Source organism: Lipotes vexillifer, unplaced genomic scaffold, assembly GCF_000442215.2.
Source record: "Lipotes vexillifer unplaced genomic scaffold, Lipotes_vexillifer_v1.1 scaffold763, whole genome shotgun sequence".
Classification (NCBI taxonomy): Eukaryota; Metazoa; Chordata; class Mammalia; order Artiodactyla; family Lipotidae; genus Lipotes; species Lipotes vexillifer.
Genome location: NW_006770909.1, coordinates 1,252,704 through 1,267,272, shown reverse-complemented (window position 1 = coordinate 1,267,272; position 14,569 = coordinate 1,252,704). Strand labels below are relative to the sequence as shown.

The 14,569-nt window shown below is 34.6% G+C and overlaps 1 protein-coding gene across 1 annotated transcript in view; it reads left to right on the top strand.

The window, feature by feature from the left end:
- SI (sucrase-isomaltase) overlaps positions 1-10,517 on the top strand; it is a 101,893-nt gene extending 91,376 nt beyond the window's left edge. Inside the window, exons 43-47 of the mRNA XM_007446438.1 lie at positions 2,582-2,670; positions 6,971-7,020; positions 7,258-7,422; positions 10,283-10,297; positions 10,449-10,517. Coding sequence (XP_007446500.1) covers positions 2,582-2,670; positions 6,971-7,020; positions 7,258-7,422; positions 10,283-10,297; positions 10,449-10,517 — 388 coding nt within the window. The remainder of the gene's footprint in view (positions 1-2,581; positions 2,671-6,970; positions 7,021-7,257; positions 7,423-10,282; positions 10,298-10,448) is intronic.
- Positions 10,518-14,569: the final 4,052 nt, after the last annotated feature.

Genomic DNA, 14,569 nt, shown 5'->3' with positions numbered 1-14,569 from the left:
CAGTTTCATGGATTCTGGGTCTGAGACAAAGGTCTTTCTTACTCTTGGCATAGCAAGAAATATGAGCTTCATGTTTGCTCCAGTTGCCCCTGTCCCCCAAGTCTCATGTGGGTGACATCAAGTGGCCCAGGTGGATACTGCCCACCCAGGAGGCTTATGTCACAGCTAAGGAAGGCAACACTTTGGAAACTCAATCTTTTATAATAGGCTGTAAGCAAAAGCATCCATTCTTTGCTTTGAAGGCAGAAAAACTGTCATTGCTTCTGTATGCAAAATATGTAGAAACTTGAGAAACTCATGGAAAATTGTCCTCCAACATGATAGAATGTTTCCCCGACCAAAATACCAATGGAAACTTAATGTCCTCTGTGTAAACATGCAAAGGTATTAATAAACGGATGTGTTGTATTTTAAGTGCCAGTCTCACGTGAGACCCCGTCATTTTTTCTGAGTCTATTTGGAAAGAAATATTATTTACTTTATGAAAATATGTTTTATAAATGAACTTTTCTGTGAGCTTTAAGCAAACATGGCTCAGAGGGCTTCTCTTTCCTTCTATCTTTTCTACTCCCTCTTTTCTGCCTCCATCAGTCCTGTGACACATACCCAGACCCACTTTAGTCTATGAAATGTAGATATCCATTGACAAGATAACTACTCCTTCACGCTATTTAAGTCCTCTGCTGTCTGCAGAAGAACCAGACCTATTTGTAGCAACCTTGTCCCATTTAACAATGAAAGGTAACTCAGATTTTCTATCCATTACCATTTATAACTGATCATCTGCTAAGACCCCTTATGTGATATTCTCTCCTTCACAGTCAACAACGTGTCCTATTTCCATGGATCATGGGTCCATTCTGTCTCCTGTGACTGATGTAAGAGCGAATTTCTGAGACCAGTCATAGAGTCTATTTCCCCTGACTAAATTCCTGGATTAAACATTCAGATTCTAGAGGACTCAGTTCTGTTTCTCTTCTCATCTCATGCTGTACCCACTCTTGTGGTGATCTACATGCTGACAGCCCCAGTTGGCATGAGTAGACTCTTTCTAGCTTCTGGAGCTACCCAGATCCATTTCTATCAATATTTTACCCTGATGTCAGTTGAAGAGGAGAAAAATGATTATACCTGAGAAATGAGAGTTTCATGGAGGAGACCATTCATAAGTTGTGCCTTGAGGAATCCTTATGTTATGAGAGACAAGTAGAGAGGCCATTCTGAGTGTTCTGGGTGTGTGTGTGTGTGTGTGTGTGTGTGTGTAGGTGGGTAAAGTAAATAAGATATTGGGTTTAGGTATACCGTTGACCTTTGAACAGCATGAGTTTGAATCACATGGATCCACTTTTACATGGATATTTTTCAATAGTAAATAGTACAGTACTACTCAGTCCGTGGTCGGTTGAATCTGTGGATGCAGAGGAACTGTGGATACTTGGATACACATTGTTCATTGGTCAACTGTATATACAAGGTAGAATGAAATTTGTGAAACTCCTTTAATCTTATTTTAAGTGTGTTAGGAAATTGTGGGTTAAACCAGATTTTAATGTTTCTAATAAGATCTACTTATCTTTTACCTCAGTGACTATGAATTGAAATACATATATACATACATGTTAAGACATGCCAATATCTGTACATGGAAAATATAAAGTTGCTGCGGAGATTTGAACTCTAGATATTCTGGATATTTTAGAAGACTTCCATAGCAGTATAACCTTCAACATTTGTGATTGGAAAAGGCAGATAGCTAAGCATAATTTGTCTGAGAAATCCTTCCATAGCAATATGAGGCTGTCAAACCAAGTTTGTATACTGAGCATGGAAGCAGATATTTAGTTCATAGATAGGCCTATTGTAGGCACAAGCTTTGGAAGTACTGTCCAATCCAAGGAAAAGACTTGCAATTCTGGCTACTCTTCACATTCTTATTAACAATTGCCAATGATAATTAAGTGATTTATATATGGAAATGTGAGGAAAGCTTAAGTCATATGAGATTAAAACATGCTATTGAAACAGCTTTATGTTTAATGGTCAATGACAGTATTATCAGAGAGAAGAATAAATAAATATATCAATAAACTTAATATGGTTAATTATAAATGAGGCCACTTCTGATTTGTTACAGTAGGTGAATTCTTGATGTCAAAGAAATGCAAGATATGGGCTTCCCTGGTGGCGCAGTGGTTGAGGGTCCGCCTGTTGATGTAGGGGACGCGGGTTCGTGCCCCGGTCTGGGAAGATCCCACATGACGCGGGGTGGCTGGGCGCGTGAGCCATGGCCGCCGGGCCTGCGCTTCCGGAGCCTGTGCTCCGCGACGGGAGAGGCTGCAGCAGTGGGAGGCCTGCATACCGCAAAAAAAAAAAAGAAAAAAGAAATGCATGATATTTTCTATTAAATATGAAGGATTTTATGGTTTATATAATTTCCATTAACTCATTAAAAAAGGAAAATCCTTTTATTTTCTTTGCCTAAAACAGTCTGTGTTCCTTTGGACACTTACATGGATGTCATATCATAAAAAGAAATATGCTACTCTATAAACCTTGGTCAAATTGTATTTCTTTCTTATAGTCGAAAAAATTACATGAAGCTCATTGTTGCCGCAGATGATAATCAGATGGCACAAGGATCTCTCTTTTGGGATGATGGAGAGACTATAGGTAAGTGTTCCATTTAGGAGATAAATATAACTGGTAACATACATATTATCTCACATTACTTTTTTGTTACCTATTATTGTACTTTGGAAGCTGAATAAAAAGCCAATAATATTATTCAAAGCTAAAATAGTTTAATAAATAGTTGAATCAACTTAAAAAATAGACTTCCACATATTTAAAGACCTTCTTCTTATCCTAAATATATTTAATCCCTGTGATCAGTGTCTAGATGACTAAGAGTTTTGTGTGGGCAGGGCTGATATATTGATCATCTTTGTAGTCCCAGAAGTTAGCCCAGTGCTGTTCACATAATAGACACTCAGTATGTGTGAGGTCAACTGAGCTGAAAATCCACGTTCCCATGTGCACGTATTGTTGCACAAAGGATGCCTCTAAAACATGAGAGAGTTCAGAAACAAAACTCAAACTTGTTCTCTGTGCTTTATGACTATAGCTTTTGTTTTGTTTTTGTTTTTGTTTTAATATTCAGCAGTTTTTTACATGAAAAGCTTAAAGATTTAAACTTAAAACTTTGTTTACTCCATGGCTACTCCTCAAAATCAGACTGAACTACTAAACTTTTAGCAGTGCGTGCTCTGCTACCTGGGATAGTTTGTAAAGAATGCATATTCTGGGACCCATCTAAATTCCATTAATCTGGGGAGAGGCCCGGGAATCTGCCTTTGAGTAAAATGCCCCCAGGTCATTATTACGCTGTTAAATATACACTGTTATAGGATTAGGTTTACTGACTGCCATTAGTAGTGCCAGCTCTGCTAGATGGGACTTCCGAGCATTCCCTCGACACAAATCTTTGTCTTAAAAACTAACATCTGTGTGGAGCTATAGGGCAGTTCACTGCAATTTAAATAAATTATCCATAGATGAGAGATTTTTCATTAATAGATATACATCTTTCATCTTTTCAGGTAAATCATAGTTAATATTCTGCAAACATAATAAATAGGAATTTATTAGTGAGTAAAGCATATCAGAAAGTGATATAAGAATCATATGGTAATAAGCAAGACTCAAAAATAAAATTACTGGGCTTCCCCGGTGGCGCAGTAGTTGAGAGTCCGCCTGCCGATGCAGGGGACACGGGTTCGTGCCCCGGTCTGGGAGGATCCCACGTGCCGCGTGAGCCATGGCCGCTGGGCCTGCGCGTCCGGAGCCTGTGCCCCGCGGTGTGAGAGGCCACAACAGTGAGAGGCCCGCGTATCGCAAAAAAAAAAAAATAAAAAAAAAATAAAAAAATAAAATAAAATAAAATTACCTCTTCCTAGTATTTTGTGATTTAGAAGGTGAAGAACTCAACTGCTATTAGTTAAAATCATATGTTTTCAGAGCCCTGAACTTCATTAATACATTAAGGGAGATTCTAAAAAGTTTGCAACCTTTCTGCCTCACTGGGCCCAGCAAGAGGCACTTTGAATTTGCCTACAATTTCCCAGGGATGCAAAGTTGAGTTATACATAATTTGCATGCTTGTCTTGTGATATTTGAATCTTACTGTCTAACAAATTGAGTTAATTCGTTTTAACAGTAATGGGGACAAAGCTTCTCTTACAATTTTTTTTTTCCACCTCTTTCTATCAAACTAAGATAGCAGATGAAAGAACTTGGTATAACCTTTACCCTATGGAAGTTTCATGGCAAATTTTTTGTTTTATCACTGGAAAGTAACTGAACATAATTCATATATTTCTCTCTGTTCTCTTCCTGCAAGCATACAAAATTGTTCTGGCCCATTACATCTACTTTTTTGGCTCTATTTCACAATCTCAGTATATTTGTTATAATTAAATATAATGATCTCAACTAATCCCCTGAAATTTCTTGAGTGAACAGCAAAAACAATACATAACAAATGCTTGGAGTCTCTGGATTTATTAGATCAGAATCTCCAAAGAAGTCTTCTCTCACAGCAAGTTTGCCAATCTACTCGATAAACTAGATGATATCTAAATGATTTCCTCTTTTAAGTACATTTAAAATTTACGGAATACTATTGAAATCGTAGAAATACGCCTTGGTGGGCTCCAAGGAGCTCCAGTTCTTTATGTCTCAGCACAGAAAGTATTAAATGAGAGGCAAAGTGATAGATAAGAAATAATTCATTAGAATAGGATGCTTGTGAGGTTTACAAACAGGCAGGCAAGAGGGTGCCACGCAGAGAACTTAGTGGGCTACAGTTTTATAATCAAAGGAAAAATGGGGAGGGGGAGAAGACCACCTTCTTCCTCATTCTTGAATAGATGTCAAGCTTCCTTCATGGGGCGGGGAAGTTTTCTTGTCCCTACATGGTCAAACCGGGACTGTCATGGCACAATGGAAATGAGCAAAAAGGTGGTAACATATACTAAAATATGGTAAATCATCTCAGGTTTCAGTATAATATCACCTTTTCCTTATATTTTTGTTTTTAGTGTGGTCAGAAAAGCATGTCCTAGGAATCATTAACTTACTGACCTCACTGGGCAGGATGTGGGTTTCATTCCACCATTGTTTTATTGTTTTGGGGCATGTCTCATGCTTATGCTGTATGGTTTTGTTGCTAAGCAAGCCTGCTTGATTTTGTGGTTAAGCAAACCTCTCTTGAGTGATCACTAACTTACAGGTTTTTTTCCTTTACTTACAATCACCTACTGGAATTAACTATTTAATCACCTACTTGCTCCCTTTACTCTATCCCAATCTCTATTATTTGTAGACATTTTTTCTCTCTCAAAAAAAAAAGCAAAAATAAAGCAAAATAAACTTATTTTGAAATGTGTATACATTAAGTAAATTTTGACTGTTGTAGCTAATGAAATTGTAGCTTAGTAAAATATTAATTTGTCCTACTCATCTTAGTGAAATAGACATATGTCTACTCTGGACTAAGTTCATATGTGGTATCTTTCTCTTATTCATTAAAAACAGCAAAACCGTTCATATCCTCTTAATAGCTTCACTTTTGTTTTCTTTTATCTCATTGATTTGTACTTTAAAAATTGCTCTTAAAAACTTAAGCTATAGGGCTTCCCTGGTGGCACAGTGGTTGAGAGTCCACCTGCTGATGCAGAGCACCAGGGTTCGTGCCCCGGTCCGGGAGAATCCCACATGCCGCGGAGCGGCTAGGCCCGTGAGCCATGGCCGCTGAGCCTGCGTGTCCGGAGCCTGTGCTCCGCAACGGGAGAGGTCACAGCAGAGAGGCCCGCGTACCGCAAAAAAAAAAAAAAAACTTAAGCTATAATTATGTATTTAAAATTAAGACTAAAAATTTTGCCTCAAAATGCATATTAAATAAACGATGTATACATTAATATATACAGAGAAAGTTTGGGGCAGAATATCATTTAATTTTAGTATAGGCACAATTAGTCTCAAATTAAGCAATTTTTTTTCTGAGAATTAATGAATATAATGCTGGCAGGTATAAGTAGAAAAGAGAATTAAAATTTATTGCTTTTTCAGTGTTATCCTAATACTTGTTTTAGTCATGCATTTGACTCTACTTTTGCCTTTTTGCCTTACACGTTTGTTTGGTTTTACATATGACACAATCATAGAAATCAGAGAAAACTGGACATAAGTCTAGACTTGATAATAATTAGTTGTTTCACTTTTGACCATTTATTTAACTTTCCCTCTTTTATACAGTGAGAGTAATAATAATACATATCTCTTACAACATTGTGATAAAGTACTTAGAATAACAAATACTAAATAATAAATTTTAGTTCTAAGATTATTTTTAAACTGATTTTAAATTTGGCAAGATTGCATCTTATTTAAAGAGCTGGGTATAAAGCCTATGTTTTATCAGTTTGATTTCAGTTGACCTGAAATAATCTCTCACAATTGAATATTTTTCTCAAATGACACTAGGATAAGTTACCATCATGTTCTCTTTTCTTTATAATATTATTTTATTGTCAGTCATTGAGGTGGCCAGTAAGTGTCCACGACTATCACACCCAATTCTCTTTATTCTTACACTTCTTCCACCCTCCCAGAGCTCTGTGAAGGTGATTTTACATGTGCCACTGCTTTAGTGTTACTCTCCTACATACAAATAGGCACATACCAACTAACCCATCCATCTAGTACTCTCTCTGGTGACTCATCCTTCATATTTCAGTGCTCCTTGGACTGTGTTCAAATAAGATATATAAACTTAGAGAAGATTAAACATACATTGATGGTATTTGGTACCCATTTACTGTGAAAGAAAAGCAAAATATACAGTACTAGTATTTACTATTGCTCTTCTTTGGAAATATAAATACATCACTCTTTTTTTTTTTCTCTATAGACACCTATGAAAGAGACCTATATTTCTTTGTACAATTTAATTTAAACAAGGTATGTAGTCACTACAGATCATTTATTTGCAATTGTGTTAAATAATATTTGAAGTTTTATGCTGTATTTTATATTTACATATTTTATATATATTATATAACATACCTCTTTTCAAATATATGAATAAACAATTTGCTATACTATGAAATACATTTTGGTTAACAGATATATGCTTTTTAAAGATTTAATTGCACTTGCTAGATGAAGGGTTTAATTTCTTTTTCTTTGTCTTTATAGACAATCTTAACAAGCACTATACTGAAAAATAGTTACATAAATGAAAATGAAATGCGGCTTGGATACATCCATATATGGGGTAAAGAAAAGACTCCTGTTAGTGAGGTTAATCTCATATATAATGGAAATAAAGAGTCTGTTAACTTTGAAAACTCAGACCTGGAGGTAAGTGATGTAAGAAGACGTTTCTTTTTTAAATGGAGCTATTCAAAACGTCTACATGAATGCCTTTTATTTCTTAGCCCTAAAGAAATATAATTATGGGTCAACTATTGCTTCCTTGTTTATTTATTTTCATTAAACATCCATATCTATTTCCATATTATCATCCTTGGTAACATATAAATTAACCTAACAGCATCTATTTTATAATTGCTTTGATATAATCAAAGCAAAATTAAATTTACATTAAATCTTTAAATCATTTTCATCCCTCAAAACCTAATACTTGGGGCTTCCCTGGTGGCGCAGTGGTTGAGAGTCCGCCTGCCAATGCAGGCCACACGGGCTCGTGCCCCAGTCCTGGAGGATCCCACATGATGCGGGGTGGCTGGGCCTGTGAGCCATGGCTGCTGAGCCTGCGTGTCAGGAGCCTGTGCTCCACAACGGGAGAGGCCACAACAGTGAGAGAGGCCCGTGTACCGCAAAAAAACAAAAAACAAAAAAAAACTAATACTTTTCAAAACCAAAATGTTCACATTTGAACATTTAATATATCTGAGATAAAATATACTTGAAAATCCTTGCAAAACTATTAGAATTGTCTATTAGCATCTATGAATAATTTGACATAGAGCTGTGTGAGGATATGGTTTACACGAAGGAGTCAGGATTATTATGTTAAAATCCCTTTGCTGCTAGTAACGAGCTTTTTTACGTTGAATAAATAATTTCAGGACTTCTTTTTCCTTACAGTTAAGTAAGAATATGCAAGTAAACAACCTCTTAAGCTCCTTCCTGTCTTAAATTCTGTGAAAGTAGATTTCAAAGAACATATATTCTAGAAGCCAGCTAACTGTTTAAAGTGTTTGATCCAAGTTTAAGGCTACATCTGCACTGCTAAAACTTTGAGTGTGTGTACACATACCTGTTTGTGTTTAAAGTTGAATAAAAACAACTAGCTTTTTATCAACTAAACACTTCAGATGAATTTAACTTACAAAATAGCTAGTTGTTTGTCTGACTACAAGTTAAAAAAATAGTAACTATCTTGGGCACAATTTTAGGTTTTCATAAATTGTACAAAATGTAAGAGTTGAACAGCACCTGAGAAGCCATTTCTTCCAGTTGAAATTTAACATCTGTCCTATTGTTATTGCTGTTCTGTAGGCAATAAGAATTTCCCCTTTAATATGCAACTATTTCTTAATTACTACTTTGGCATTAAAATACTTCTATTTCTTTAAATTCTATCAAGGTTGGAAAATTAGAGTTTTATATATTTAATGACCTTCCATGGTAAAATAAAAGTTGATAACCCACCACCTCACCCCCATTTTTCTTCTTTTAAGATTTCACCTGATTATAAAATTCCAAAGTAAGGGAATCAATGATTTAGTCCAGTGGTCTTATCTGGCAAACTAAGAAACGGAATCTTTAAAAAGGAAAATTAATTCCTCAGGAATAAATAGTCAATGATTACCAATCATAATTAGAAATCAGTTTTTCTGAACAGCCCAATGTTCAATGAGATTAAAGAACACTGGTTTTCCTTACATTTTTTTCTTGTTCTTATTTACTACAACAATGGTGAAAAATAAAGTTCACAATTTTTACTATAAAAGTAAACTAAATACAGTCAGCTGAACAAGGTCAAATAAGATATTTTAACGTATCAAGTATTATTTCAAGATAATTTTGACCAAATACTTGGCATAAAAAACACCACTTATAAAGAAAATTTCATTCCACTGTTTTCAAACACATTCACAAAGAATTTTAAGTATTAAGAATAAATTTTATACATGGTTCATTATCTCAATGATTCCAAAAGAAGATATTAACTTTACTAACAAAGGAGTAGTCCCTTCTAAATGTATTTAAATAAAACAAATATTTATGAGCATCTACTGTTTTCTGAGTTTTTATAGATATATGGGAAAAGGAGGGAGTAGTCAAATTCTTTCTCTATTTTTGGTTGCCCTTTCCATGAGTGTAGAAATTATATGCAAAGGACATTTAATTGTTCTATCAATACAATTTTTAAGACACTTTCCTAGCATCAATTTTGCCTAGTTGCCATCTGTATAGGTATTAAAATATATGTGAGGTACTGCTTTTCACTTTTGATATAAAGGAAGTAAGTTAGGTTTTGGTGTAAGATGGATCAGTTTCAAACCTGACTAATAGATACTAAAAAAATATTTTCCTTTTACCTTTTAAACTCTCCTGTTATGAAGCATGGGAAATAAATCCTAAGATGCTGTGCTTTAGTAAACAATAAATTTTATAAATTCCCCAGTGAGTGTTTGTATTTGTTTAGCAGTGAAGAAATGTTGGTTTTCTTCTTCTCTTGCATATTTGATGAATGAATTCAACTTTCTGAGCTAAGACACTGAGGGTCATGTGAGTCTATTGGAGCAATGGAAAAGTCTAATGAAATCAACATATTTAAAAAATATTACAGATGATTGTTTGAGTACAGTGCCTTAATTGGTCACCTCCATACTTAGTCCCTATATGGTCTGACAGAGATTCTCTCCAGTGAAAGAAAGTAACATGCACAATGAAATAATTGGCAATAAATTCAGCATCTTAAAGCCCTTTAAGATTGATGTAAAAGAAAACATATTTCTAAAATCTAAGTTTTGTCTCTAGATGACTGGATAATATTTGAGGGCAGAGTGCATAGAGATCTATGTAGTGCAATTATGAATAACTGCATATTTAGGAGTCATGGAGAAAGAGTAAAGTAGTAGAAATAAGATAATTGGTTAATAGTCTCAGTTTTTAGTTGTATTTTGACAACCATTCTCCCCCTGTGAGACTTATTTTCATCATCTGTATAATGGATGGGTTCGGTGAGACTACTACTGACATGGTTGTGAACTCTCTGGAATAAAAATTAATCAAAATGGAAAAGAAAAACAAGCTATACCTGTTTACTAATAGAGCATTTATTTATGGAATTAGTTTTTGTTAAAAAAATCAGTTCTGATTAAACAATTAATTACCATTTTATTTTTTTTTAGATATTAAACATTGATCTAAGACAGAATAACGTTACTCTAGATGAGCCAATAGAAATCAACTGGTCATGAAGATCACCATCAGTCCCAGTTGTCAAAGAGAAATTAACATCTGGATTTAAGTTTCACCATACTTATTTACTTATTCACCCTAATTATTTACCCTCTTCATTTATTTCTTATATTGTGTAAAATGTGATTTTAATAACATCTATCTAAAGTTATTGCACAGTGTACAATATTAATACTGATTTTATAATATTAATATGGCCTTGATTCAACATTTTAACATATTTAGAAGAATTTAATTGTTCTAGTTACTCTTGCTAAGTATCAGCTGAAACTGTATACTAGTTACTAAATATATATTGTGTGTAATTAAGATATAATTAAAATAGGTGATTTTTAAATTAAGCAAAAATTTTATGTAATTTTTGTAATATTGTATGTATATATTACAAATTTTATGTAAAATTTGTAATATTGGTATGTATGTACCAATAATTGTCATCAGATTTAATTATTTCTTAGTGTGTACATTTAATTAGAAAAGAGAAAATATATATAAGTACATACAGTGTACATTTTTAAAAATTTTCCAAAAGAAAATTGTCTTGGTTTGGGTTGCTATAACAATTTACCATAGAATAAATGGTTTAAACAATAAATATATATTTCTCACAGTTGTGGAGCCTGCGAAGTTTGAGATCAGGGTACCTGCAGATTTGGTGGCTAATGAGGTCCCTCTTTCTGCTTTGCAGACAGCCAAATTCTCCTTGTGTCCTCACATGGCACAAAACAAAGGATGCAAGCTCTCTAATGTCACTTCTTCTAAGACACTAATTCCATTAATGAGGGCTCCACATGCATGACTGTGTATGTACCAAAGGCACACCTCCAAATACCATCACACTGGTGATTAGAGATTCAACATATGAATTTGGGAAAGGGGGACACAAACTTCAGTCCATAACAAAGTCCAAATTTCTTCTTCTAACTTTGCTTTATGGATAGGAGAAAAAAATATTACTATCTATTCTATTTAGTTAGTTGAATAAATCATCTTATCTCATTCATTAAGGTTTGAGGACTAATTCATGGCCTAAAATAGTAATTGTTAATATTTTTTTAACATTTAGGTTGCTTTGAATTTACTTAATCAACTAATATCTGTAATGACATAATTCTTTCCTGATTAGAATATTAGAATATTGTTATAATGAAATATTTAAGACAATTCATAACTCAGAATACAAGGACCAGGGAAAAATAAAATGATAATGATAGCTATAATCAAAAACACAAGAAGCAAGTGTTGGTGAGGATGTGGATAAAAGGGAACCCTTGAGGACTGTTGGTGGCAATGTACATTGATGCCACCACTATAGAAAACAGTTTTGAGTTTCCTCAAAAAATTAAAAATAAAACTACCATATGATCCAGCAATTCCATTTCTGGGGATTTGACTGAAGAAAATGAAAACACTAACTCAGAAAAATATATGTGTCACCAATATTTATTGCAGCACTATTTACAATAGCCAAAATATGGAAACAAGTGTTCATCAATGGGTGAATGGATAAAGAAGGTGTGGTACATATATACAATGGATATTATTCAGCTATAAAAAATAATGAAATGTTGCCATTTTTGACAACATGGATGGAGTTTGAAAGCATTATGCTAAGGGAAATAAGTCAGAAAGAGAAAGACAATACCATATGATATCTCTTATATGTGGAATCCAAAACAAAAACAAACAAAAAACAAACAAGCAAACAAAAAACTCATTGATATAGAGAACAGATTGGTAGTAGCCAGAAGCAGGGCTGGGGAATGGGAGAAATGGGTAAAGAGAGTCAAAAGATTAAAAAAATAATAAATAAATAAAATTAGAATATCGCTATGGTAACTCAGAATACAAAGGCAAGGAAAAACAATGATAATGACAATAGTAATAATAATGAAGTTTACTTCCAAGAAATACTATAACAATTAAAGGGAATTGACAAGCAGATTATAAATTAAAAAACCAGATGCTGAGAAGAAATCCAGTCATTACAGATGAGATTATAAATGAGTGCAGCCATTTTGGGAGGGCAATAATGTCATTCGTATTCAGTAAAGTTGTTTGTATTTTCCCTTTGACCCAGGGTTCCACCTTGAGATATTCTCACAGATGTGCACACAGAAGTATGTACAAGCATACTCACTTCTTATTGATGAAAAAAAAAAAAAAATCATTGACTGCTGTCAGTTTAGAGTTAGCTTGGTCCTAAAGATTAGGCTGTCGTGTTTTTCTGTGAAAATAAGTATTTTCACAGAACACTTATATGACAAGTTCATCTATAACCACAATGGAACAAGACAATAAAAAGACCACTCCATAAACATTTTGAGAACAGAAAACAATAGAAAGACTCTCCGAATCACAAAATACCAAACACCTGCTTCTCTAAGTTAATATGAGTGACTTGCTTTTTTAAATCAATTGCAGCTTTAGTCTTACTCCATTCCTTCCACCTCCAGAAAAAATTAATTAATTAAAAAAATAATTAACACAAAGGCATCAATTTTGACTATAGTATCAAAGAAGTGGAGATAGTGTCTATCCTGGTAGTTCTCCTAATGACAATATTCTATATGAGACCTAAGTCACTTTGCAAAAAGAAATTTTGGTCCCCATAATGAAGTATTAGTTAAAACATATCTGTTTTAAATATACACCTAACTGGTTCAATGTAATTATTACTAAATCAATTGTTATTTTGTTTTCAATGTCATACTTTATATATGAGTGTGAAGGCTTCTAGGTATACATTTTAAAAGGGAATGATAAGTTACTTACAGCTATCCATATAAAAATGCGATTTCTATACTTTGTCTCCTAAACAACCTGAGGCTGTCTATGCCTTTGTTCTATGCCACCACTATTTCTCTTTATAATATCTCTAATAGACCCACTAATTTTTCCTTGCCTTTTCCAGGCAAGGAAGAACTGAATTACCTTAGGGAACTTCAGGGTATCAAAACAACTTACCCTATAATAGTATTCTATTGCTGTGTTAAAAAATTATTACAAATTTAGCAGCTTAAAACAACTCAGATTCATTATTTCACAGTTTCCAAGATTTAGGAGGTGGGTCATGGCTTAGCAGGCTGCTCTGTTCAGGGTCTCAATGGCTGAAATCAAGAGTTGACTGGGTTGTACGGAAAAAAAAAAAAAAAAAAGAGTTGACTGGGTTATGTTATCATCTTGAGACTACGCTGGGGAAGAATTTACTTCCAAACTTTCTTAGATTGTTGGTAGTCTTTATTTCCTTGCATTAGAAGGACTGAGGACCTGCCTTCTTGGTGGTTGTCAGCTACAGGTTGCACTCAACTTCTAGATATTGCCCTCACCTCCTAGAGGCCACCCATAGTTCCTTGCCATGTATGTTTCCTTAACATGGCACTTAGTCAAGGCAGAAAGAAGAATCTCTGGAGTGAGTCTGCTAACAAAATAGAGCACAGGTCCCCAACACCCGAGCGGCAGATTGGTAGGAATCAGGCCACACAGCAGGAGGTGAGTGGCAGGAGAGCCAGTGAAGTTTCATCTGCTGCTCCTCCTGCCACTCCCCATTGCTCTCATTACCACCTGAACCATCCCCCCCCACACCCTCTCCACCCCGTGCATGGAAAAATTGTCTTCCATGAAACCAGTCCCTGGTGCCAAAAATTTGGGGACTGCTGAGATAGAGTATTGTATAACATAACATAATCATGGGAGTTACATCTCATCAAACTTGTCATATTCTATTTATTAAAGGAATTGACAGGTTCTATTCACACTCAAGGGGAAGAAATTACACAAAGGCATGAACACCAGGAGGTGATGATTATGAAAGCCATCTTAAATTCTGTCTGCTCTATCCCCAAACTTACCCATGTGCCAAACAGCACACAATCAGACAGATAAAATAACTCACTATCAGAAATAAGGCTCCACCAAGGATTCTAAAAACACTAGACCAAAGACAATTATGTCTGTGCCTGACAAACCATGGCAAGCACTATAATAATCAATAATATTTACTGAGTATTAACTACACACAAAGATGTATAAGATATCATATTGGCATTTG